The 26560-nt window shown below is 40.9% G+C and overlaps 1 protein-coding gene across 3 annotated transcripts in view; it reads left to right on the top strand.

The window, feature by feature from the left end:
* The window catches only part of sin3aa (SIN3 transcription regulator family member Aa), a 46841-nt gene that overhangs the window by 7468 nt on the left and 12813 nt on the right, over positions 1 to 26560 (top strand). For 2 of the 3 annotated variants that reach the window (XM_062993659.1, XM_062993663.1), the window contains exons 2-15: positions 4314 to 4514; positions 6798 to 6980; positions 8430 to 8536; positions 9245 to 9527; positions 12362 to 12610; positions 13347 to 13499; positions 13631 to 13789; positions 15244 to 15333; positions 15421 to 15539; positions 16328 to 16538; positions 16778 to 16894; positions 22235 to 22473; positions 23366 to 23549; positions 25695 to 26268. In XM_062993659.1, the coding sequence (XP_062849729.1) occupies positions 4344 to 4514; positions 6798 to 6980; positions 8430 to 8536; positions 9245 to 9527; positions 12362 to 12610; positions 13347 to 13499; positions 13631 to 13789; positions 15244 to 15333; positions 15421 to 15539; positions 16328 to 16538; positions 16778 to 16894; positions 22235 to 22473; positions 23366 to 23549; positions 25695 to 26268 (2839 nt within the window). In that variant the 5' untranslated portion in view covers positions 4314 to 4343. The remainder of the gene's footprint in view (positions 1 to 4313; positions 4515 to 6797; positions 6981 to 8429; positions 8537 to 9244; positions 9528 to 12361; positions 12611 to 13346; positions 13500 to 13630; positions 13790 to 15243; positions 15334 to 15420; positions 15540 to 16327; positions 16539 to 16777; positions 16895 to 22234; positions 22474 to 23365; positions 23550 to 25694; positions 26269 to 26560) is intronic. The other variant, XM_062993670.1, reaches the window with a different exon arrangement.

The raw sequence follows: 26560 nt of genomic DNA, 5'->3' as shown, positions 1-26560 counted from the left end.
AGTGTAAAACATGACGTTAAAATCCAAATAAACAAACCATCAAAATACAGGACAGTTTAAAGAGAACATTTTAATATGCATTAACAAATACATCAAAAATAAATCAAATATTTTTAAAATGTATACAGGCAACCTAAAACTAAGGCATAAATAATAATAATAATAAAGCCTCTAATTTGTGCAACTTTTAGAACTAAAGGTTTTAGCTACAGCTCACACATAACATAAAGCTTTAATATTTTTTTAATAATTTTTTCCAGCTTAAAATTATCTCAGACTTTCTGTGGTTTTCTCTGTCCAGTCTCCTCTGTTCACCCCTCACTATTTTCTCTCTCTCTCTCCCTCCATTCTGCAGTCCTCGCTATCAAATCTCGGCTGCATCCTAAATCGCACTTTTATACTGAACAGTACGCAGGAGCGGCGGCGAGCGTGTCCAAAAAACGTAGTATTTATTGAACTGTACGCGAAAAGTACCCGGATTAAGTCCTGTTAAGTACTGTAAGATAAGTAAGTGTGAGATTTCGGATGCAGCCCTCGGCTTCTTAACGTCACCTTCCCACAGCGTGAACGCGTTGTGCAAAAGTGCGAAACACTGTGAGCTGTATGTAAATGTATGGATTAAACCAGTGTTTTTCAACCTTTTTTCAGTCACGGCACCCTTTAAAGTATGCAAAATCACCCCAGTCTAAAATGTATTAAAAAACGTACACTCTGCATCCCTCGGACTACTAACACACACGCACACACACCATAAGGTGTCGTTTAGGGAAGGAGGGGTAAACGTGACTTACTTTTATTGGGAAACTTGAGCCTGGGATGATGCACACAATCGCCCTATTCTGGCAGGGATGGATGAGAGGCAGACACGGAGCTCCTGGTCCAGAGCCCTCAGTCGCTCCCTGTACTTGTTCTTGATGTAAGTTTGGCTCGAAAAGCTCAGTTCGCGCCATGAACGAATCAGATTTAACATAATTAAACAAGTTTATAGTTTATTTCTCAATTATTTGTCATTATACTAAGAGCACTGCTTCTTTTCTGCATGTTCTCTCTGTAGCTCGGTTACGGCTCTCTCAACTCAAACTCAAAAGAAGCTTTACTGGCATGACAAATAAAGACATTCGTATTGCCAAAGCAAGTTAGAGAGAAATAATAAAAAAATAACATTAAGAAAGAACAAATATATACAAAACAGTTACATGTGCAAAAAAATATAAAATAGAATAAAATATTAATTAAAACAGTGCAAAATAATAACAATAAAAATTATTATATTTACAGTAATGAGGTAGTAATAACGATCAGTTTGTGTGTGTGTCTGTGTGTCTGTCTCTCTCTCTCTCTCTCTCTCTGTGTGTGTGTATGTCGCTCGCTCTCCACTCTCCGTTTTCAGATTTGAATTTCGACAATAAACAGCTCTTATTATGACTGATTGATTCCCTTTACTGATGGAAGCGGAATGGGTGGATTACAGCCGATAAGAACTGCGCAGAAATAAACCGACTTGGTTCCTTTTGTTCATTTTAGAGAGTCGTTCAATAGAATCGGATCGTTCGCGAACGACCCATCATTATCAGAATATTTTTGACGGCACCCCTGACGAAGCCAGACGCGGCACCCCGGTTGAGAAAGGCTGGATTAAACGATGCCTCGATGTGAAAAATTTGAATAGATGATTTTTAGTAATCGAATTACTCGAGTTTCTCGAGGAATCGTTTCAGCCCTATTCCTTACATTGACTCTTATTTTATTGCAGACAGTATGAACCCTATTCATGCTATTTCATCTGTTAATACACAGTCAAGTCACATTATTATGACCACCAGCTAATATCCAGAGTAACCTCCGTGTGCAGCATGGACAGCAGCTAGACGGATTGGGAGTGACTCAATAAGGTCCCGGGGTTGTCACAGGTATCTGGAGCCATGCTGACTGCAGTGCACCCCACAGCTGCTGGAGGGTGCATGCGGGAGGATCCATAGAGTGAAAACGATGATCGAGGTGGTCCCACAGATGCTTAATTGGGTTCAAGTCTAGGGAATTTGGGGGCCTGGGTTGTACTTGGAAGTCTTGGTCATGCTCTTCCAACCAATGTCGGACATTGCTGTAAGATCCCATCCACCCCAGGAAGGACAATCAGCATCTATGGGTGTACGTTATCTGTAAGGATGGATTCATACCCAAATCGGTTAAGAGTGCCTTCCACATGGATGCATGGGCCCAGAGAATGCCACAAAAAACATTCCTCAGACCACAAAGCTGTCGAAAGTAGGAAGTGGTCATAATTATGTGCCTCGACAGTGTATTAATCCATTCTTGCATTTCATGCCTGCATCACATTTCGAAAAAGTTGGGAGGGAGGCGGTTTAGAGCTAGTACGACATAGTATGATATAAAAAAAATTCAAAATAACGACTTGAATTCAAACAGATGATGTCAGCAGGTGATTGTAATCATGATTTGAAACATAAGCAGTATCTACAAAAGACTGATATAAGGATATGCATCTTTTCCTTGCATAATATTCACAGTGCATAATATTGAAAAAAGATTTAAGTAATCTTGAGAAATTTTAGTGGATGATGGGCAAGGATGTTGATCTCTGATCCCTTAGACTTCACTGCATCAAGAACCATCATTCATCAATAGCTGATATAACCACATGGGTGAGGGATTACTTTGGCAAACCTTTGTCAAGCACTACAATACAGAGTTACATTCACAAATGCCACTTAAAACTTTACTATGCAAAAAAGAAACCTTATGTTAACCAAGTCCAGAAGTGGCGTCGACTTCTCTGGGCTTGGAGACATCTGGGATGGACCATCATACAGTGAGTGTTTTTGGTGGTCAGATGAATCAGATCTTTTTTTGGAGGAAACGGACACCGTTGCATTAGTGGCTACGCACTTAACCAAAAACAGGGAAAAATGCATCGGAAGGTGACTATAGAAAAGTGATGCCATTTGTTTTTGAAAATAGTTTAAAAAAGTAGAGAAAACTTTTCTTTTAAGAACGCTTCTGATCCCTTACACTTCTGTGATAATGCAAGTAATGCAGAAGGGTACATTGAGATTTTAGAGCAACATGTGCTGACATCTTTTCCGGGGATGTCCATGCAAGACAATGCAAAACCACATGCTGCATACATTACAAAGGCATGGCTACAGAAGGAGAGGGTACGGGTACTGGACTGGCCTGCCTGCAGTCCTGACCTGTCCCCAATAGAGAATGTGTGGACAATTTTGAAAGGAAAAATGCAACAATGACGACCCCGTACTGTTGCACATCTTAAGACGTGTCTGCAGGACGATTGGGACAAAACAAAACCTGAAACACTAAATCACTTGGTATCCGCAGTGCCAAAACGTATTTTAAATGTTGTGAGAAAGTAGTTTACTGTTCCAACTTTTTTTTGGAATGTGTTGCAGGCCTGAAATGAAGGAACGGATGCATTTTAACAAATTAAATATTTGTGGGTTCATGTTCACTGTCTGCAATAAAATAAAAGTCAAAACTGGTGTAACTGGTCATTTATGATCATTAATAACTTGAAAGGCAATTTCTTTAAACAAAGGTCAAAATTGTTCAGGTTATGGTCTTCACTGTGGTTCTTTATGGATGTGAAAACTGGACAAGTGTGAAATAGAAAGAAATGGATTCTTAATCAATTTAGACCTCTTACTTACACAAATAAACAAACTGAAGCTTCTTATTTTTGACACATAAGAAGAACCATTTATTAATACAGTACATTAATTCATTGGAAAAAAATAATTAAGCTCAGAGGGGTTGAAGGCAAAAGAGGAAGAGGACAGCCAGCAACAATATGGATTAGAGGAACAATTAACAAGCAATTAGGAAGCCTAAAGCCTAAAACAGAAGACAGGAGGAAACAGAGGACTGTTTCTTGATGGTGTCACAGTAGCTTTTAGGATTTGCTAATATATACTGGAATACATTGTCCACCTATTTGTGCAAAGTTTCCTGTGCCACTGACTTTCACACCAGGCGTAATTGGTAATGTCAAAATCCCCTTTTCTTTGCTCGTTTTCCCCAAAAGTTCAGATCATGCTTTACTGACCATTGCTGCACAGTAGAATGGTGCACCACCACTTAGCAACTCAGCAAAGTGGTGATTCTTTGCTGTAATATAGGGTTTTTACTTGGCCTTACTGGCCAGCGTATCAGCAGTTCTATTTGAGAATTTTCTTCTGGGTCTGACGATTTGTCATGCTTTAAAGTTGTCATCAGCTGTAATGTTTCACAATAAAATAAAAGCATATTCATTTAGTATGTTGTCTGCTTTCTTTCAGGTGTTTGCATCTCATGAGAATGAGTTCAGAATGAAGCGGCGTTTGGAGGATCAGGAAGTCTTTGCGGCGCAGCAGCGCAGGCCGCTGGGAGGCATTGAGACCTACCAGCACAGGGTTTTGGCACCAGCGGTGTATGAGGCTGTATCTGACAATGTCCAGCCCACTGCAGGCATTCAGTATCCAGTTCCCCAGGGCTACCAGGTATGCATACAATATGTGAATGAATATATAAAAATCCATGAATAATCATGAACTACGACTATGTCTTAAAGCTGTTCCCATTAAGGGTCGCCACAGAGAATCATTTGTCTTCATATTTCCTTGTCCTGAACATCCTCCTCTTTTACCACAACCACCTGCATCCCACACCTTGACCTTTCTCTCGCTTTCGGCCTGGTGGTTCCATCCTCAACACCCTTCTCCCAATATAACTCTCATTCCACTTCTGCACATGCTCAAATCATCTCAGTCTCCAAGCCTTCAAGCCATACAACATAGCAGGCTTTGCTACTGTCTAATTTTCTCTTTTACTCAGACATACCTTTCTGTCATACATCACTCCTGCCAATCTATCCCATTCACTCCACCCTGCCTGTACTCTTTTCTTCACCTCTGCATCACACTCTCCTTTATTTTGTGTAATCAATTTCAAGTATTTAAACTCGTCCAACAATTAACAATAACTTAAATACAGTATGTAAATAATTAAAAATGTGCAAAGATTACACAATATAAACCACTGTTCTAAAGGAACAGCAAATATTACTGTGGAAAATTAAAATATGATATGAAAATATGATTTGCCCACTTTGACTATTTTACCAACTTGGCAAATTCTTCCAACTTATGACTGACCACTTTTGAATAATGGTAATTCGTTAACAGACAGGCCTAAAGATTCTCATTTTAAAATAAAGGCTACACTAGGAGTTTGCATGTTCTCCCTGTGTTTGCCCGAGACACTAAATTGTCCATGACTGGTTTGATATAAACTTGTGAACTGATGAATCTTGTGTAATGAGTAACTACAGTTCCTGTCATGAATGTAACCAAAGTGTGTAAAACATGATGTTAAAATCCTAATAAACAAACAAACGCATCAGTCTACACTTAATCACCTATAATGGCAAAGTGGAAATGTGAGTTTTCACTTAATAATTACAAAAAAATGCTATGTTCAATACTATGTTTTGCACATGGCTCGCTTTGCACATGAATCTAGGCAGTTTATCCAGTCTGTCATGGGAAACTTACTTAAGTTCCATCAGATTAAATGGCAAGCATTTGTGTACTACCATCAGATGTTTGATTGGGTTTTAGCCTGGGCTTTAGCCTGGGCTTTTCTGTTTTTCATCAAACATAATACCTGCTGTTCTGCTGAAAAAAGTTGCCAGACTCATTTATGAGGTGTTATATGTTTTTATGTAACTGTGTCCTTTTATCTTGCCACTCTACCATAAAGGCCTGCAGAGATGAGTGCTGCAGAGATGGTTGTCTGGCCAACTGCTTCCACCATTTCTGCAGAGGACTGTTTGAGCTCTTTTAGATTTGCGTATTGAGTTTCTTTACTTTCCTTACCAAGGCCCTTTTTGCCCACATCTTAAGACACATCCCAGAGGATGCACCTGCCCACAATTTGGAGTGCCACAGCAAAAGGGACTAAATACTTTATATTCAGAGATTTTTTGAAAAGCTCTAAAACATTTTACTTTGCCATTATGGGTGATTAATTGTTGATTGATGTGTAAAGTGGTAATTATACACACTTAAAATCGAATCCATCAAAAAATAAAGTGCACAAAAAGGCAAGGGGTATAAATACTTTCTGAATCCCCCATACATTTGGCATGAATGGTTTTGTGGTAAACGTGTTATTTTAAAATGGTATATTTAAGCTGAGGGGGCACAGTTAGATTTCAGACACTAATGTGTAATATTCACATCTTTGCTCTCAGTTCTGAAAATAAATGCCATTGTTCTCTTTGAGTGACTGAACTGATCTGTAAACTTACTTGTAAGTTATTGGCTAATCATTATAATTTCAATTAATAAACCTAGTGTTTGCCATTGTATTAAAACATAGAATTGTAAATTCTATGCTCCTGTATTTTATGGCTTGCCACAGTTCATCACTTTGGTCTGCATACCTGGCACAATATTTACGCCAGAGACCCTTCCTGACAAAACCCTCCTTTTTTTATCTGGGTTTGGAATCTGCACTGAGAGTGCACTGACAAGTGAACCTCCAATTGACTAGGCTGTTTGAGATGTCCAACCAGCTGATGGCATCACTGAGATTCAAACATTGATGGCACCACTGCGCCACCTGAGCCCCTTCTAGCAAGGATTTATTTACATGAAACAATTGCAATTTGCTGCTATTGTAATGATTGTCTGAAGAAGATTATACGTATAATATAAGTACTTAATAATGACTTGGTATGTTTTGAGTGTATTCTGATATTTTTCTGGGATTCTTTGCAGGTTTCCACTGTGACGCAGAGTTCTGGGAGTCATGGCCACACTCCGAACACTGCTGTTCACAGCAGCTCTCACCACCACAGCCCTGCTGTGCAGCCACACGGCCCTGCGCTGGTCCAGAGTCACGCTCACCCACCCAATCCCACTGCTTCTGCACAGGGCCAGCAGCAGTTCCAGAGACTCAAGGTATAAAATACTCACTCTGCAGTCTGCATTACAACTTATAATTAAAATGTATGATTTGGATGTTAATTAAGAATCTTTTTAGCTTTAAGTGATTTGTCAAAGAGCTTCTATGTGAATAACAAGGTGATGCCACAGCTATACATGGCTGAAAGTCCAAGAAAGAATATTGTCTCTGCTCTCTGTGAATCACAGTCATACTAGCCAGTTTACTGAAAGAGTACTTTTTCACTACAGGGAACGATAATTGGGGTGGCACAGTGGGTTGTGCTGTTGTCTTACAGCATATAGGGCCATAGTTTGAGGATTTTGCATGTATATCCGTGTGGGTTTTTTCCAGGTCCCACAACTCCAAAGACATACAGTCAGGTCAACTGGAGCTACTAAGTGTGTATGTGTGTTAGCAAGTGTTAGCAGGCTTCAGGACTTCTGGACTTGTTTCCTTCAAGCTTTGATTGATGTGGAAATATACTTGGGATCACTATCTTGCTGGAAGGTCCAGTTATTATCAAGGTGGAATTTTACATTCCTCTTAAAAATGTTACGTGCACACGTGAATTTGTGAATTCATGAATCATAACGTCAGTCACTTTAAAGATTCCTCACATCATCACCGACCCACCTCCATGTAGGGCTGGGCAGTATATCGAAAAATATCGATATATTCGATATTACTTTTTACATGATGTTAAAAATGACCATATTGTTATATCGAGTATGTCTAGGATACACAGGTTACCATGCTCTCTTTCGCGCATGAGCGTGGATTATATCCCTATCGGAACAACACACGGATATAGATATAGATTCTCAATTTGAAGAAGAGAAGCTCAGGTAAGCAGCGGTTATGATTTTATGCTGCTGTGTGGTTGATCTTTAATGTGACTTATCCGTGCAATTCAATTGAAAAAAAAAGCAATCATTCATTTTAGGGGTGAAACTTAAATAATGTGGTTTCATAGGCGTGCACTACATTTTATAATTGGGGGATAATTGAAAAGGACTGTGCACAGGAGATGCCCTCACAGTCTGGCAGATTTTGAGTGGTTTTTCAGGGAAAAGTGAGCAAAGATTGCTAAGTCAAGATGTACCATGCTGATAGATTTCTACCAGAAAAGACTGAATGCTGTCATACAATCAAAAGGTGCTTGAACAAAGTGTTAGTTTGAGTGCATATTTATGCAACCACATGACTTAAACATAACACTGATCATGCCATAAATAACACAATGAAGTGTATAAAGTGGTGTAAAAAACTCAAATAAATTAATAAATATGCAACCACATTATTTCATTTTTTAATTTCCCAAGCTTCAGGCATGTGGTTGCACACTACATGCATAGGAAGCATGTGTGTTAGCCAAATGCTGCCAGAATGGAAAGGATTTAGCAGTGAGTAATCTGGGTTGCCTAAGCTGTCCTGCTTCAACTATTGCAATTTTTGTTTTGCAGGTTGAGGACGCTTTGTCCTACCTGGACCAAGTCAAGTTGCAGTTTGGAAGTCAGCCACAAGTTTACAATGACTTTCTGGACATCATGAAGGAGTTTAAGTCACAGAGGTGACCTCAGTTTAACTTCTTTCTTTTTAAAGTTTTGGCACCAATGCTGTATTTTATAGTTTTGTTTTAAAAAATAGTACAATATATGGCCAAATGTATGTGGACACCTGAACATGAGCTTATTGAGACATCCTACTCTAATAACATAACTTTAAATCTAGAGTTCAGGCCTCTGTGTATGTCACTGAAGTTTTTCCAAGCCAAGCTTGTCCAACCTTGTCTTAATGGACTACGCTTTGTGCACAGGGGCACAATTACACTTCAACAAAAAAGGTCCCTCCCAAAATTAAAAGCCTATTATTTATTATGACTGATTTTTACAGGTACTTAGGAAATGTATCTACATAGTTTTGACCTAGGGTATGGCACGGTGGCTCGGTGGGTAGCACTGTCGCCTCACAGCAAGAAGATCCTGGGTTTGATCCCCAGGCGGGGCAGTCCGGGTCCTTTCTGTGCAGAGTTTGCATGTTCTCCCCGTGTCTGTGTCGGTTTCCTGTGGGAGCTCCGGTTTCCTCCCACAGTCCAAAAACATTGTCAGGTTAATTGAAGACACTGAATTGCCCTATAGGTGAATGGTACTGTGTGCCTTGCACCCATTGAAAAGCTGGGATAGGCTCCCCCCCCGTGACTCACTCCGTGAGTGAGTGAGTGATTTTTGACCTACAGTGTATTTTTGCTCAAACCTTTTTGCTCTTGATCTCTGTGTAGTATTGACACCCCTGGTGTGATCAGTCGAGTGTCGCAGCTGTTTAAGGGTCACCCAGACCTCATTATGGGCTTCAACACCTTCCTGCCACCTGGATATAAAATTGAGGTGCAGAACAACGACCTAGTGAACGTCACCACACCGGGTCAGATCCACCACATTACACCACATGGCATATCGGTGCAGAACATCCCTCTAGCAGCTCCAGCACAGCACCAGAGTCATCTGAACGCTCAAACTTCGGGTACTGGTGCCCCTCCAAGCCAGCCATCCCAGAAAACCAAGGTGAGATTATTCCGGCTTTTAGTTGTACTTTTTTGCTGCTTTATTTGGCAGTCATACATTAAGGGTAGGGGTGGGATGTTATTAAAAAAATCAACCACAGTGTTTGGTTTGTCAGAGTCTGTGTCCCATTTTGAAATCAGACTAGCATTATATGACGTAAAAGTGCAAGTGCAGTAAAAGTTATTTAAATGACGTGTTACAATTAGGGGAATTATGTAAAATGCAGTAAAAGGAAGAATCTGTGATCTGTTCATTCCATTGAATCTTTATTTAACTCACAAAAGTAAAAAAGGAAAGATGGTTCAGTGTTTTCACTCATTGGCTTAATTATATTTACAAAAAGATACAAACTCATCTACAATTTGAGGGCTACAATGCACTCCAAAAGTCTGGGATAGATGCTAAATAAAAGGCTAAAATTTATAGAATATTCAAGTTCAACAATACAACAATAAGCAGCTGAATTGGTAACAGGTGAAGGACTCGTGATTGGGTATAAAAGGAGGATCCCCCAAAGGATCTTTATAAGCAGTGTACCACTGTTGAAAACCAATGTTAAACATGCATGACCTTTGAGCTCTCAGACAGCATTGCATGAAAAACAGTCATGGTACTGTGATAAATATAGCCGTGAGTGTGTGAAGGTTTGCCTTAAATACTATTGTATCAATATAAAGTAGGTGTGCATTGCAAATGTTAACAAATTTCTATTAACCGATAACTGACCAGCATTAGTTGACGGTAAACAGGTAACCAACATCCCATTAAAGTGAAAATTAAGTCTCTTATGCTTTATTAATTAAAGAATGCTTTATCAGGGGTGCTTGGGTGGTGCAGCGGTGTAACACACCACCACTATGAAGTGTTCACACAAACAAAATTGGCCATGGTTAAGGAAGCGAATATCTGATGGTGTCTCTTCCTGCTGCTGCTGTAATATGCAATATTCCCGACTGGCCTGGGAGCCTGTGCCACTATATGGGGAGTCACATGGAGCTTAGCACATGCTTTTTGTATGTGAGATGGCTCTGTGTAGGAACTCAACACCGGCAGGTGATAAAAAGAATGTCAAAGGGGGTGTGTGGTGATCTGGCTCTTCTTGTTAAAATCGGGTGTTGTACAAGCAGCAACAGATTCACAATCAAGAATTAGAAATGATTAGATTGGAACATCAAGGTAATAAAATCCAGGAAAAAACAGTTTAAAATAGTGAACCTGGTAGTTTGTTTGTTTGTTTTATTAGGATCTTTTAATTAAAGTCATGTTTTACACACTTCGGTTACATCCACGACAGAAACGGTAGTCACCCGTTACACAAGACTCATCCGTTCACAAGGTAATATCGAACACAGTCATGGATAGTTTAGTATCTTCAATTCACCTCACTTGCATGTCTTTGGACTGTGGGAGGAAACCAGAGCTCCCGGAGTAAACCCACGCAGACACGGGTAGAACATGCAAGCTTCACACAGAAAGGACCCGGACCGCTCCACCTGGGGATCGAACCCAGGACCTTCTTGGTGTGAGGCGACAGTGCTACCCACTTAACCACCGTGCCGCCTGAACGTGGTAGTAATGTAGAACAGCACCACAGTGAGCGCTTTTATACAAAGTTTATAGCATTCTATTACAAGAAAAATTAGAAATGCAGAGGGCATATTAAAGCTTTCCCTGACTACATCAGTGTAGTTATTACATTTTGTACGAGCAGACCATGTTTCAAATTACTCTGTACAGACTGTAGCTCTTCTCTCAAGTAATATCCAGCCTTTGCAGCATTAGAAATGAATGTCACTTACATGCTCCCAACAAAGATCTGTACTTACCTAGTATTTGATCCATGCCTTATTTTAAATTTTCTCTTGACTATGTTTCTATTTGTTTTGTGGACAGTGTATACCATACTGCTAGACATCTAAAAGATTTCCCTTTTATTATTCTACCTCTCAAAACATCCTCTGTTAAACACATTTTCTATGCATCTCAAAAAATGAATAACACCAGAACAAAATTTTACAGCTACACTTAAAATCTTTACCTCACTTCTTTCCAAAAAAAAAAAACCTGCTAAAATTCTTATAAGCAGTAGGACTTCAAACACCATATAAAATGAAAAGAAAATCAATTGAACTCTACTCCTTCACAGTTACACAAACAACACTAATCCATATAAAGTATTTTCATGAATTCCTATGAAGAAACATTTTGACCCCCGCTTTGACTTTTTAAAGTTGGAATTTTTTATTCAGCCATAATAATAGCCATAACAGCTGACATGGCATTAAGAATTTAACAAACTAACAAACAAACCTCTCAAAACATAAATGTGGTTTGAATGTTTAAGGCTTGTTTGTAGGCTAAAAGGAGCAGTTCGGTGGCTAAGTGGGTAGCACTGTCGCCTCACAGCAAGAAGGTCTTGGGTTCGATCCCCAGGTAGGGCGATCCTTTCTGTGTGGAGTTTGCATGTTCTCCTGTGTCTGTGTGGGTTTCCTTCGGGACATGCAAGTGAGGTAAATAGGAGACACAAAATTGTCCAAGACTGTGTTTGATATAACCTTGTGTGAACTAATGAACCTTGTGTAATGAGTGACTACCGTTCCTGTCATGATCGTAACCAAAGTGTAAAACATGACGTTAAAATCATAATAAACAATAAACAACTGTAGGCTAAAAGTTTTAAATAAACCAATAGGACGTGGTGTTGTCCACTGCTTGTATCCGGACAGATTCTATGATGCAGGCCTGTGAAATTTCAAATCAACCATATTTCAAACCCATCCTATCAAGAAACTCCCCGAATTTAACAAATGCTTCTCCTCTCTCTTCATTTTTAGCTGTTGCAATCTCCAGCACTGACGCCTAGCAGTCAGCCCAATCCATCCATCCCCCCATATGCCTCACCTCGTTCTCCTCCTCACCATCCTCACACCCCCATCAGCAGCACCCCCAACGCCCCACCCCTGCAGAACAACCAGCCTGTGGAGTTTAACCACGCCATTAACTACGTCAACAAGATCAAGAACCGCTTCCAAGGCCAGCCAGATATCTACAAATCCTTCCTGGAGATCCTTCACACATACCAGGTGGGCACCGAGGTTCTTTTTGCATCCTTATTTCAATACGCTGTATGGTCTAACTGTATGGTGTCAATTGTGAACAGCAAAGCCTCTCAACCTGCATCACTCACTTTTACCTTCTGTACCGGTATCTGTAACTTCCTCCTGCTGCAGACCCCCACCCTGACCCTATCACTCACTCTCTCTGACATGTGCTTAGTCACTGACCGACAGTGTCACAGAGCATTATCACATACAGAGAGTCAAGCACTGCTATCTGTAAATCAGCCATCTTTTATGCAGTCACCTTGAGACTGCAACTCATTTGACCTTCTGCCCCTCTTAGACACAGTCAAAGAAAAATGTTTGTTCTTCCTTTGTTAAGTCAGTGTGGTTGTACAATATATCCCTGAGAAGCATGTTCTATCAATCGTAGATCGTAGGCTGGTTGACTACTGGATCCAGCACTGGCATTAGATCAATGACACTATTTATACCTGGTTGTGTGGTTAATGGGGCAGTGAATTATGCTAACCCACTACTACTGGGATCCGGGGCTGGAATCCCCAGCCGTGTTTTCGGCTGGTCAGGCGGCTACATACAGACATGGTTGACTATGTCTGACGGGCCTCTATAGATTGGTATGTTACTTCATTGGGCCCAGCAGTACTGGGAAAACACACTGTGACCTTGACCAGGATAAACATGAATATGAATCAGAGAAATAGTCTGTAACAGTTTTTTTATTGTGTTGTTTTTGCAGAAGGAGCAGCGTAATGCAAAAGAGGCGGGAGGAAACTACACCCCAGCTCTTACCGAGCAGGAGGTTTATGCCCAGGTGGCGAGACTATTTAAAAACCAGGAGGACCTGTTATCAGAGTTTGGCCAGTTCCTTCCAGATGCCAGCAGCTCTGTGGTAAGGAACTGAAAGACACTCAGTGAACTTGAGTTACAAAATTGTTGCCTTTTTTAAATTGATCATTCGCTTTTGTACGGTTGTCTCTTCCATATTTACATACTCATTGTTTCTGCCTCTTTGTTTACTAGCTGCTGGGCAAGACGACGGCTGAGAAGGTAGAATCGGTGCAGAATGATCACGGAAGCACAGTAAAGAAGCCACAGCTTAACAACAAGCAGAGGCCGAACCAGAACGGCTGTCAGATGCGCCGACACTCTGGAAACCCTGCAACCACTCCACCAGTTAAGGTAAATGCAATAAAAGCACAGCTAGAAATGTATTCACTGTTAAAGGAACATTTTGCACGTAGAGAAGCAGTCATGTCCAATTTAAACATGCTCGGGTGCTGCAGCCCACCATAGCTGTGATCAGAGTTTGAACCTCAGCGCTGCTATGGATTTTCTGCGTCACTATGTTGGTGATGCTCCTAGAGTTAGAAGAGGCAGGGCAGTAATCAAAATCATTTTCAAGTGCAGATAGATAGATAGATAGATAGATAGATAGATAGATAGATAGATAGATAGATAGATAGATAGATAGATAGATAGATAGATAGATAGATAGATAGATAGATAGATAGATAGATAGATAGATAGATAGATAGATAGATAGATAGATAGATAGATAGATAGATAGATAGATAGATACTTTATTAATCCCAAAAGAAAGTTAAGGATTGCATAACGTGACTACATAGGGATCACATGACCTTGGAAAGATTTTTTTTATTGCCATCAGATCATACAGTGGATGCAATAAACATGCCACTAAAATCAAAGCAAAGTCTATAACTGACTTAAGACATAAAATTAAGGGTATTTTAAAAGAACCAGATATACATGATGTTGACAAGTATTTGGACACCTGACTATGAACTTCCCATTTTACAAACAAATGGTGAAACAACAGAGTGACTTCTATGTGATCTTTTTAGATATAACAACAGCCACTCTTCTGAGAAGGCTGTGTGAATTTGTGCCCAATCAGTCAAAAGAGTATCTGTATGATTGGCACTGATGTTGGTCAAGAAAACCTCAGTTGATGTTCCAGTTAATTCCAAAGCTGTTTAGTGGGGCTGAGGTCAGAGCTTTGTGCAGGACATTGGAGTTTCTTTAAACCAAGTCTTTCTTCATGTCTTTATAGACCTTGCTTTGTGCACAGGGGCACAGTTATGGTAGAACAGGAAAGGGCCTTCCCTAAACTGTTGCTGCAAAGTTGGAAGCATATAATGTACAATATAATATAGTAATCTACATATAATGTATAATTATTACACCTGTTAGCAATTGTTGTGGCAGTTGTGTTGTAAAACACATGAATTTACTAATTAGAGTGGTTGTCTTAATATAGTGACTCTTTAACCTCGACCCTCTGACCCCTATTGCTTTTTTCTATTGCTTTGGCCCACTGAAAATGTATTGCTGGACAACCAATCACAGTCCAACATTCTTTCTTGCTACAGCAATGGGTGGGCTTCTTTTGTTTAACCCTTCACATTCTAACTCAAATTTAACAGGCACTTATGACGAATTTATTTGCTTAGATTTGTATTCATTTGAATGTTTTAAAACTATGAGTAGATAAAATATATAAAAACAATTTTTATATATTAGTCCACGATCTATGATAGTAAAAAAAACAAACATGTGTGTATAAAATTGTCATTTGCTGTTCTAATTTGATGACTGGTTTTGGCTTTTAGAAGAAGCCCAAGTTACTGAACCTGAAGGAACCACCCACAGCAGAAGCCACTAAGCACGGAGTTGGCACAGAGTCTCTGTTCTTTGAGAAGGTATGAATTATTAAAACAGCATGCTTTTATAGCATTTTTCAGAAATCCGCCAGTCACATTTTAGCATCCTTTGAAATTCCCTCCTAGGTGCGGAAAGCCTTGCGAAGTGCTGAGGCCTACGACAATTTCCTGCGCTGCCTGGTCATCTTTAATCAAGAGGTGATATCACGAGCCGAGCTCGTACAACTGGTGCTGCCTTTCTTGGGGTGAGTGTGTTGATGTTAAGACAAAAAATATTACACATAATGGGTCTGTTTGAAAACCTAGTGAGCTGCCTTGCTAGTTGCTGCCTACTTAGGCAGCTACCTATGTAGCGAGGATTCTAATAAGACATGGAACTTATAAGGCAGGTTATTCAGATGCACTATTAAGACAGCGATTATGTCACCGCAGTTTTAGTTTACTAAGCTAACACATTTAGCCTCAAGTCATTCAAACCAATGGGCTGAGGCAGCACAACCCGCTAGCATACCAGCTAACATCTCTCTCTGTGTACCAAAAACAGTTAAATTGTCACTGACAAGCTTGAATTTGCAAATAAATGACACTTGTACACATTTATACAATTTTAAAATCAGTAAAAATTTATTTACATTTGAAAAGAACTCCATTCGTTGCTCTGCATTTGTCCTCTATATTAGTATTTTTTTGTGAGAAAAGTTGTGCTGTACTGAATGCTGGGATTGCCTTTACCGCTAAGGAAGCATTGGCTGCTCCCTCGTTATTCAGTCAGATTATCGTTTAGAATTAAGGCACCTCAGTAGGCAGCATTTTAAGGCATCTAAGAATTTGAGCCTTCTTCTCAGGAGCATGCGCAGGATGAAGTAAAATGCTGTCTATGTAGAGACCTCACTAGGTTTTTGGACAGACCCAGTGTGCTGTATGACGTGCGTAGAGCTCCATGTGTTGAATATAAAATTCTACAAATGCCACTTTTTGATTTGGTTGCAAATATTTGGACGTCATTCAACCAAAACACAATTGTGCTCTTTAGGAAGTTCCCAGAGTTGTTTACCTGGTTCAAGAACTTCTTGGGCTACAAGGAGATGTCACATTTGGAGACCTACCCCAAAGAGCGTGCTACAGAGGGCATCGCCATGGAAATCGACTACTCATCATGCAAAAGATTGGGCTTCAGTTACAGAGCACTGCCCAAGAGCTACCAGCAGCCCAAATGCACAGGGAGAACCCCACTATGTAAAGAGGTAACGTGCCTTTTAGTTCATTATTATAATAGGTGTCTAGACATGATTGACACTGAATCAAATTTCTCTCTAAATATTTAAAGAAATTTTATCACTGTTAAGAGTCATAAGCAAATATGAAGTATCAATATTTTTACTCCGTATTGGTCTACACTTAACGGTCAGTTGTCATATAGAAAGGGAAAATGGTATTACTGCATCCCTGATTGATTGTATCTTTGATCAACCTGTTTGCCCAGGTGCTTAATGACACATGGGTGTCATTTCCTTCGTGGTCAGAAGACTCCACTTTCGTCAGCTCAAAGAAGACACAGTATGAGGAGCATATTTACAGATGTGAGGATGAGCGCTTTGAGGTTAGTCAGCTGAAATGGTTCTTCCTTTTTTCTAGAAAGCAAGGAAGTAAACACAGCATTTTCAGCCAACTGAAGTCTCATTCAACAATTACCCAAAGGGACATTCAAGATTTGGAAATGGGGTAGTCGATGTATCATGATTAGGGCCCACTATATTCACAGGAAAATGTGCTTAGTTTCATGTACGCTAAACACAAAACTTTTTTGCATATTACAAGAGAAACAGCTCATTTCATGGTCCGTGATGCAATTTTCACGGCAGTAAATTAGGTAGGCCCTTAATCGTGATATATTTAGCATCTGCACCTGATGTAGTGCTGTGGAATCATAGCAGTATACCACTGCATTGTAAAGAATAATAAAGCCTTGTTCCAAAAGGGCTGCACAGTTCTTTTAGAGCATTTTAGTTTTTTGCCGTTCTGCAGTTGCAAAATGTAGCGTGGGATTAAGGTGTTACAGCAGAATCACACACCCTTGGAAACATAGACCAAAAAGTGGTAACACACCCCAGACAGGATGCCAATCCGTCATGGGGCCTCGGCCATTTCTCCCCCAGACACAGCCAATCATGTCTGTAGATAGATGCCTGACTGGCAGATAACACAGCTCGGGATTCTAACCCTGAATCCCAGTCATCTAGCATTCTAGCAGTAATGAGGAATCCCTTTAACCATTCTTCCCTGACAGTTACAACCAATCATGTCTGCCATGTCTGTGTAGGTGCCTGGCCAGTTGTTATTCAAACTCTGATCTCAGTGGAGCTCCTTTTAACAAACTATTTTAACACCACACGTACGCTGTATGGTCAAAGGTATGTTGACACCTGACCATTGGTTTGCTGAACATCTCATTCCGAAACCATGGGTATTAATATGGAGTTACCATATATTTGGCCTTATAGTGTATACAGTGGGGCCAAAAAGTATTTAGTCAGCCACTTATTGTGCAGGTTCTCCTACTTAGAAAGATGAGAGAGGTCTGTAATTTTCATCATAGGTACACTTCAACTATGAGAGACAAAATGAGAAAAAAAAATCCAGGAAATCACATTGTAGGATTTTTAAAGAATTTATTTGTAAATTATGGTGGAAAATAAGTATTTGGTCACCCACAAACAAGCAAGATTTCTGGCTCTCACAGACCTATAACTTCTTCTTTAAGAAGCTCTTCTGTCCTCCACTCGTTACCTGTATTAATGGCACCTGTTTGACCTCGTTATCTGTATAAAAGACACCTGTCCACAGCCTCAAACAGTCAGACTCCAAACTCAACCATGGCCAAGACCAAAGAGCTGTCGAAGGACACCAGGAAGAAAATTGAAGACCTGCACCAGGCTGGGAAGAGTGAATCTACAATAGGCAAGCAGGTTGGTGTGAATAAATCAACTGTGGGAGCAATTGTAAGAAAATGGAAGACATACTGTACAAGACCATTGATAATCTCTCTCGATCTGGGGCCCCACGCAAGATCTCATCCCGTGGGGTCAAAATGATCATGAGAACGGTGAGCAAAAATCCCAGAACTACATGGAGGGACCTGATGAATGACCTGCAGAGAGCTGGGACCAAAGTAACAAAGGCTACCATCAGTAACACACTACGCCGAGAGGGATTCTGCAGTGCCAGGCGTGTCCCCCTGCTTAAGCCAGTACATGTCCAGGCCCGTCTGAAGTTTGCCAGAGAGCATATGGATGATCCAGAAGAGGATTGGGAGAATATCATGTGGTCAGATGAAACCAAAATGGAACTTTTTGGTAAAAACTCAACTCGTCGTGTTTGGAGGAAGAAGAATGCTGAGTTGCATCCCAAGAACACCATACCTACTGTGAAGCATGGGGGTGGAAACATCATGCTTTGGGGCTGTTTTTCTGCAATGGGGACAGGACGACTGATCCGTGTTAAGGGAAGAATGAACGGGGCCATGTATCGTGAGATTTTAAGCCAAAACCTCCTTCCATCAGTGAGAGCATTGAAGATGGAACGTGGCTGGGTCTTCCAGCATGACAATGATCCCAAACACACCGCTCGGGCAACGAAGGAGTGGCTCCGTAAAAAGCATTTCAAGGTCCTGGAGTGGCCTAGCCAGTCTCCAGACCTCAACCCCATAGAAAATTTATGGTAGTCTGTGTTGCCCAGCGACAGCCCCAAAACATCACTGCTCTAGAGGAGATCTGCATGGAGGAATGGGCCAAAATACCAGCTACAGTGTGTGCAAACCTGGTGAAGACTTACAGGAAACGTTTGACCTCTGTCATTGCCAACAAAGGTTATGTTACAAAGTATTGAGTTGAACTTTTGTTATTGACCAAATACTTATTTTCCACCATAATTTACAAATAAATTCTTTAAAAATCCTACAATGTGATTTCCTGGATTTTTTTTTTTCCTCATTTTGTCTCTCATAGTTGAAGTGTACCTATGATGAAAATTACAGACCTCTCTCATCTTTCTAAGTAGGAGAACTTGCACTATCAGTGGCTGGCTAAATACTTTTTGGCCCCACTGTATACAAGTGTTTATGAGCAGCCAAAATGCCCAAACCTCCTCAACTGGCTCCTCTTGATCCGAAGTAGCACCAGATCTACTTCAAGGCTCCCCAGGATTGCTGGACTCCTCACACTGTCTCGAAAAGTACCCATTTTACTCTTTCAGTCATTAGCCAAAACGAATACCAAAAATATATGTTACCTAGAAATAGTATCTGTATCAGTTCTAAGTATCGGCCAATCATTGAGGATGAATTACAGCGCCCTCCACAATTATTGGCACCCCTCATTAAGATGTGTTCTTAGGCTTCTAATAAATTCTTTTTTTTTTTTTTTAATAATATAGGACAACAATGCAAAAAAGAGAAAAATCCAACCTTTAATTCAAGTGCATTTACTCATTGGAAAAAAAAAATCCCACATTAAGAAATAATTATTTTACATTAAATCATGTGTGCCACAATTATTGGCACCCCTGATGTTAATACTTTGTACAACCACCCTTTTGCCAACAAGACAGCACTTAATTTTCTTCTATAAAATTTCACAAAATGGGAGAATACAGAGAGAGGGATCTTCGACCATTCCTCTTTGCACAATCTCTCTCAATTGTCCTGGGTCCTCTCCTATGCACTCTCCTTTTCAGCTCACCCCACAGGTTTTCAATTGGGTTGAGGTCTGGGGACTGAGATGGCCATGGGAGGAGCTTGATTTTGTGTCTGGTGAACCATTTTTGTGTAGATTTGGCCACATGTTTAGGGTCATTATCTTGCTGAAAGACCCAGTGACGACCCATCTTCAGCTTTCGGGCAGAGGCCACCAGATTTTGATTTAAAATGTCCTGGTACTATGATGCCATGCACCCTAACAAGGTTCCCGGGGCCTTTGGAAGAGAAACAGGCCCACAGCATCTCCGATCCTCCCCCATACTTCACAGTGGGCATGAGGTGCTTTTCCGCATACTCATCTTTTGTGTTACGCCAGATAGAGATAGAGCTTTTTGTTGCTAAAAAGCTCTATCTTGGTCTCATCTGACCAAAGCACACGGTCCCAGTTGAAGTCCCAGTACCACTTATGCCAAGTTTACACTACACGACTTTCCAAGTCGTCAGGTCTCTGTACAATTCACACTACACGACTGAATCTCTTGCACTCGGGAGTCTTTCAGTCTGTGTATATTTCACACTACACGACTGATCGGCGATAGGGGGTCACACACTACACGATCTATCACCAACTGGAATCTCAGGCGAGCTTCTCTGGTCTCCCTTTTTTTTCTTTACAAAAACACACGTGAGAAGTGACGAGGGGTTTAATGATACCACGTCCAAAAATGCACGTCAGCAAGTGGCGAGTGATCAAAGTGTTTGTGCGCTGATGTGCAGCTTAAAATCAAGGAGGAAAAATAAATGAATCTGAGTGGATTTGGCAACACGAACAGTATGGATTGTTCTATAGTAAGTTTGAGGTTAATTAATAATTTTGCAATGCAGCATGGGTATTATGTTTTGTAGAGGACGATCAAATCAGAAATACTGTAAAACGTGTGTGTGCCGGTGTATTCTGATATAAACTATATCCTCTCCTGCGTTTCCCCTCACACCGTATCCTGCGTTCTCATTGGCTGTTTGACATGTCACTCATTCCCAGTCGCACATCTGAGATCAGATATCTGACGTGCTAGAAAACTCGATCTAGCACTCCGAGCGCTCGGCGAGCCGGTCGGATGGAGTTGTTGGATAGTTCACACTTAGCGACTGAGAGCCGAGTTTTGATCGCCGAGCGAATTCTTAGTTGCTCCCGAGCCGGCAAATCAAAGCGCCGACCAGTCGCCGAGCGAAAATCAGGGCAAAAATCGTGTAGTGTGAACCAGGCATTAGCGAACTCCAGACGTTTACGTTTATGCTTGTAAGTGAGAAAAGGCTTTTTCCGTGCATGCCTCCCAAATAGCTTGTTGGCATGTAGATAGCGCTTGATGGTTGTTATGGAGACTTTGTGACCCCCAAGATGCTACTCTTTGATGAAATTCTCTAACAGTGAGCTTTGGAGAACTTTTTACTTCTCTTACCATCCTCCTCACTGTGCGTGGTGGCAAGCTAAACTTGTGTCCTGGTCCAGGCTTGTTTGCCACTGTTCCAGTTGTTTTAAACTTCTTGATGATTCCTCTGACTGTAGATATGGGCAGGTGTAGGCGAGTGGCTGTTTTGTAGCCATTGCCTGACTTATGAAGGTCGACACACATCTGCCTTACTTGAATGGTGTGTTCTCTTGTCTTTCCCATGTTGAAGAGTGGATAAGAGAAATAGGCCTCTGTGTCACGTCATATTTATACCCCAGGGAAACAGGAAGAGATGAATTACTAATTAAAGGTTCCTAGATACTGTGATCAACTTTATGAACTACAGTAGAAATGACAGAAATGCTTCAATTACATTTATTTTCTAGGAATTGTTAGGGGTGCCAATAATTGTGGAACATTTGTGGTGATTTTATGAAAAATAATTATTTATTTTCTTTTTATTATTTTCTACTTCTTCTTTTTTTTTTTATTTCACTTGAGTTAAGGGTTAAATTTTTCTACAATTTTTCAGTGTGAGATTATGCTTCTGCAATAAATATTGAATTTATTTTAAGGCTTTTAACACATCTTAACCAGGGGTGCCAATAATTGTGGAGGGCGCTGTATATGCATTGGAAGGGGGACAATTGTTTTTGTGCATCCCCCTTTTAAAAAAAATCATTTTAATAAATGTTCCATGGTTAAACAAATAACTAAGCCCTAACTTAATACTTTACCTACATCTTATGTTGTAATATTGGGTTGCATAGTTATAATGCTGCCATTTCACTTTTAGCTGGATGTGGTTCTGGAGACGAACCTGTCTACTATCCGGGTGCTGGAATCAGTACAAAAGAAGCTCTCGCGCATGCCCGCTGAGGAACAGGCTAAGTTCCGATTGGATAACACGCTTGGTGGCACGTCTGATGTCATCCACAGAAAAGCTATCCACCGGATATACGGAGAAAAAGCCCTAGACATCATTGATGGACTGAAGAAAAATCCAGCAATCTCTGTCCCCATTGTGCTTAAGAGGTATGTGTTTCAAAATCGCAAAGCTTAAACACCTTATAATTCTGTTTATAGTATGCTCATACTTTAGGTGTCACTTCTTTTTTCTGGATTGTTCTCCCTTTTTTTCACCTACTCACAACCCCTGATCTGATCAAGAAGAGCAGGATCACCATATGCCTTCTCAGACGGGTGCCACTTCTTATCACATGATCCGTGTCGGATTCCCACTTAGAGCCGTATCACATATGGAAATCCATGCTACGCTCCATGTATCCCCCCACCCCACTCGCGGAGGTGCCCAGACGAGTCCCGGACATTGCATACCACGGCAGGAAGAGACCCTGTCTGACCTTTCCTCCCTCAAACACGCTCAATTGTGTTTGTGTGGACACCTGGTCGGCAGCTGCTGAGATTTGAACTCGCCAGTTCAAATAGCATGCAGTGGTATGCTAACACTTCAGACCACTGCGCCACTCGAGTGCTTTGTGTCACTTCTGAATGATTTGTATTCAAAAAAATATATAGTTCCATAGGTAGCTACTGTTTAGACGTTATGCTTCTAGGTGAACTGTTCTCCCCGTGTCTGCGTGGGTTTCCTCCCGGTGAACCGGAGATACAAAATTGTCCATAACTGTGTTTGACATTAAACTTGTGAACTGATGAATCTTGTGTAACGAGTAACTACCTGTCCTGTCATGAATGTAACCAAAGTGTGTTAAACATGACGTTAAGATCCTAATAAATAAATAAAAACTAGGTGAACTTTGTTGAAATACGTTGGGCATGCACATTGTTAGCCACAGCTAGTTTCATGTATTATACAGACTTCTTTTGCACAGTTACAGCAACGTTCTTATGCAGTTAATGTTGAAGCTTTACTCTCTATTAAAGGGACATATTGTGTGTGTTCTAGGTTAAAACTGAAGGAGGAGGAGTGGAGAGAAGCACAACGAGGCTTTAATAAGATATGGCGCCAGCAGAACGAAAAATATTACTTAAAGTCTCTTGACCATCAAGGCATTAACTTCAAGCAAAACGACACCAAGGTGCTACGCTCCAAGACTCTCCTCAACGAGATCGAGAGCATCTATGATGAAGTAAGACACCCAGTCAGATTTAGTCAAATTTCAATCCAAGAATAGTGTAGTGTAGTAGTGAGCTCATTTTTTAAATGAGTATTTCTATCCCATTCCATATATTCCAGTATTTATATTAAAAAAGAGTTCTCATTGTAGTGAAACAGGTACAGCCATTGTTTGCCACCCTAAGGCAGTTTCCACTTGATAAGCAAATTGGCACATACTGCAGTGTTTAAGCTTCCTGCCGCTTTCTGCTGGCCATGTCACTGAGCACCAAGTCTTGACGATTAATTTACATGCAGTTTTGTATAAAATGTATTTTAGTTTAACAGAAGAACACTCCAAGGACTCATCATTTGGAGACATGAAAAGATAAACACCCAGCAAAAAATAAAGTGGCTTCTTGAAACTCTATTGTTTTGTTATGCCAAGTTCACACTACACAATTTTCCAAGTCGTTAGGTCGCTGTACAGTTCACACTACACAACTGGATCTCTTGTAATCGGGAGTCTTTCAAGTCGGTGTGGCTTTCACACTACACGACTGATCAGCGATAGGGGGTTTCACACTACACCATCTATCACCAACTGGAATCGCAGACGAGCTTCTCCGGTCTCCCAAACTACGTTCTGTCACGAAAACAAACACGATAAGTGACGAGGGGTTTAATGATACCACGTCCAAAAATGCACGTCAACAAGTAGCGAGCGATCAAAGTTGTTTGTGCGCTGATGTGCAGCGTAAAATCAAAGAGAATTTGGCAACGTGACCAGCAGGGATTGTTTAGTTCTGCAGCGAGTTGGAGGTTAATAAATATTTTTTTGTAATGCAATGTTGGTATTATGGTTTGGCGTAGACGATAAGATCACAAATATTGTAAAGCTTGTGTGTGTGCCGTTGTATTCTGATAGAAACTATATTATCCCCCTCACCACACTCATTGCCAGTCGCAACCGACTGATCCAGATATTCAACATGCTAGATATCTCTCCTCAGCTGCTCGGATCGAGTTGTTGAGTAGTTCACACAGCGATTGAGAGCCGAGTTTCGATCGCCGAGCAAACGCCAAGTTGCTCCCGAGCTGCCACATCTAGTGGTGACCAGTCGGGGAGCGAAAATCAGGGTAAAAATCGTGTAGTGTGAACTAGGCATTAATCTGAGGATGAATTAAATCATATTAAAGAGTCGTGTATACAAAGCCACAACAAGCTACTATAGGATTTGGAAACTATCTATACCCCGTTGTCCATGTTTCACAGCTCTCTAGTCACCATGATGTATTTTTCTCACAATATCTTGTTAGATTTATAGTTGGAGGAAAGGGAGATCAGTTTTTCTCCGGCATGTCTGTGCTTCACTTTAGTGTACATCATACAAACAGTTTGTTTCATTGGCGACTATTTTAAAGTCAAAGAGTCAAACTGGGTCAAAGTTCAATCAGATTGAACTTGGCACTCAGCGGCAAGCTTTAAAAACGAAAGTCAGAGCTGCAAATCTGCGCATAGAAGCACAGCTGTAAATGCAGCCTAATAGGCAGCACTGACTGACTTCATGTCTCCAAGAAAAAAAATTAACTAACAATACTTCATCTGAAGTACAATTAATGTAACTCTGTGTAGGCGACCAACCGGCTAAGAGCATACTGAGACTCTAACCCTGGATCTCAGCAGTAGTGGGTTAGTTTGTTTTACCGTTGCGCCACCCAAGCACCAAGTAACTACTATTATTAATTGTGCTTTTTTTAATTTCCAAGACAATTGTAAGCCTAAGCGTTTAACAGCTATGAAAAATGCATATATGTTAATGGGCAGCACAGAGGCTAGCGCTGTCACCTCACAGCACGAAGGGCCTGGGTTTGGTTTCCCGGCCAGGCAGCCAGGGTCCTCTCTGTGTGGTGTTTGCATGTTCCCCTTGTGTCTATGGGTGCTTGGTTTACTCCCACAGGTTCAAAGACAAAAAATTGTGAAATGTGTGTGTGTGTGTGAGACTCTTGTGACCCTGATCTAAATAAAGTGGTGATAAAGCAGACAATAAATAAATGAATATAAGTTAATAGACTAAAATAGAATTTGCTATTACCCTGTTTAGTCTAGTTGACAAATGTGTTCATGCAGCAAAAAAAAGGTCAGAAAGTAAAAACAGATTTGTGTTTATCTCTAAAGCACCAGGAACAGGCCTCTGAGGAAAACGGGACGCCCCCCAGTGGCCCTCACCTCACCTTCACTTACGACGACCGGCAAATTCTAGAAGATGCCGCCGCCCTCATCATCCACCATGTCAAGAGACAGACCAGCATCCAAAAAGAGGACAAGTACAAGATCAAGCAAATCATTTACCACTTCATCCCTGACCTGCTTTTCTCTCAACGGGGGGTGCTGTCAGATGCCGAGGAGGAAGAGGAGGACGAAGAGGATGCTGACCTGGATGAAGGAGACTTAAAGAAGCACAACGGCGTAACGGGAAGCCCCAGCAAGTCCAAACTGCTCTTTAACAACTCGGCAGCGCAGAAGCTTCGCTCGTGCGATGACGCCTACAACCTGTTCCTAGTCAATAATAACTTGTACATCTTCTTCCGGCTGCACCAGACTCTGTGCACACGGCTCCTACGACTGTACACGCAGGCCGAGCGCCAGATCGAGGAGGAGCTGAGGGAGAGGGACTGGGAAAGGGAGGTGCTCGGACTTAAACGAGACAAAAACGACAACCCTGCTGTTCAGCTCCGGCTTAAGGAACCCAGTGAGTACAGTCATTTGTTCTCAGAGGCTGAGCACTGGCTGGCCATCTTTACACTGATAAAAATAGAATTAACATTATTCTGTTAAAAAAACTGATTTATCAAGTACTTTTAACCAATTTCCTTTTGTGGAGGACATCTAATATTACGAGGGTTCTTCAAAAAGTTTCCACACTTTTTAAAACTCTATTTTATTAAGCATTTCAAACACAAATTGCATCACTTTTCTACATAGTCACCTTCCGATGCATTTTTACCAACGTCGTACCAACTTTTTTATGCCATCAGCAAAAA

Source organism: Trichomycterus rosablanca, chromosome 1 (assembly GCF_030014385.1).
Source record: "Trichomycterus rosablanca isolate fTriRos1 chromosome 1, fTriRos1.hap1, whole genome shotgun sequence".
NCBI lineage: Eukaryota > Metazoa > Chordata > Actinopteri > Siluriformes > Trichomycteridae > Trichomycterus > Trichomycterus rosablanca.
Note: the sequence above shows the minus strand (reverse complement) of the source record. Positions and strands in the feature narration are given on the sequence as shown.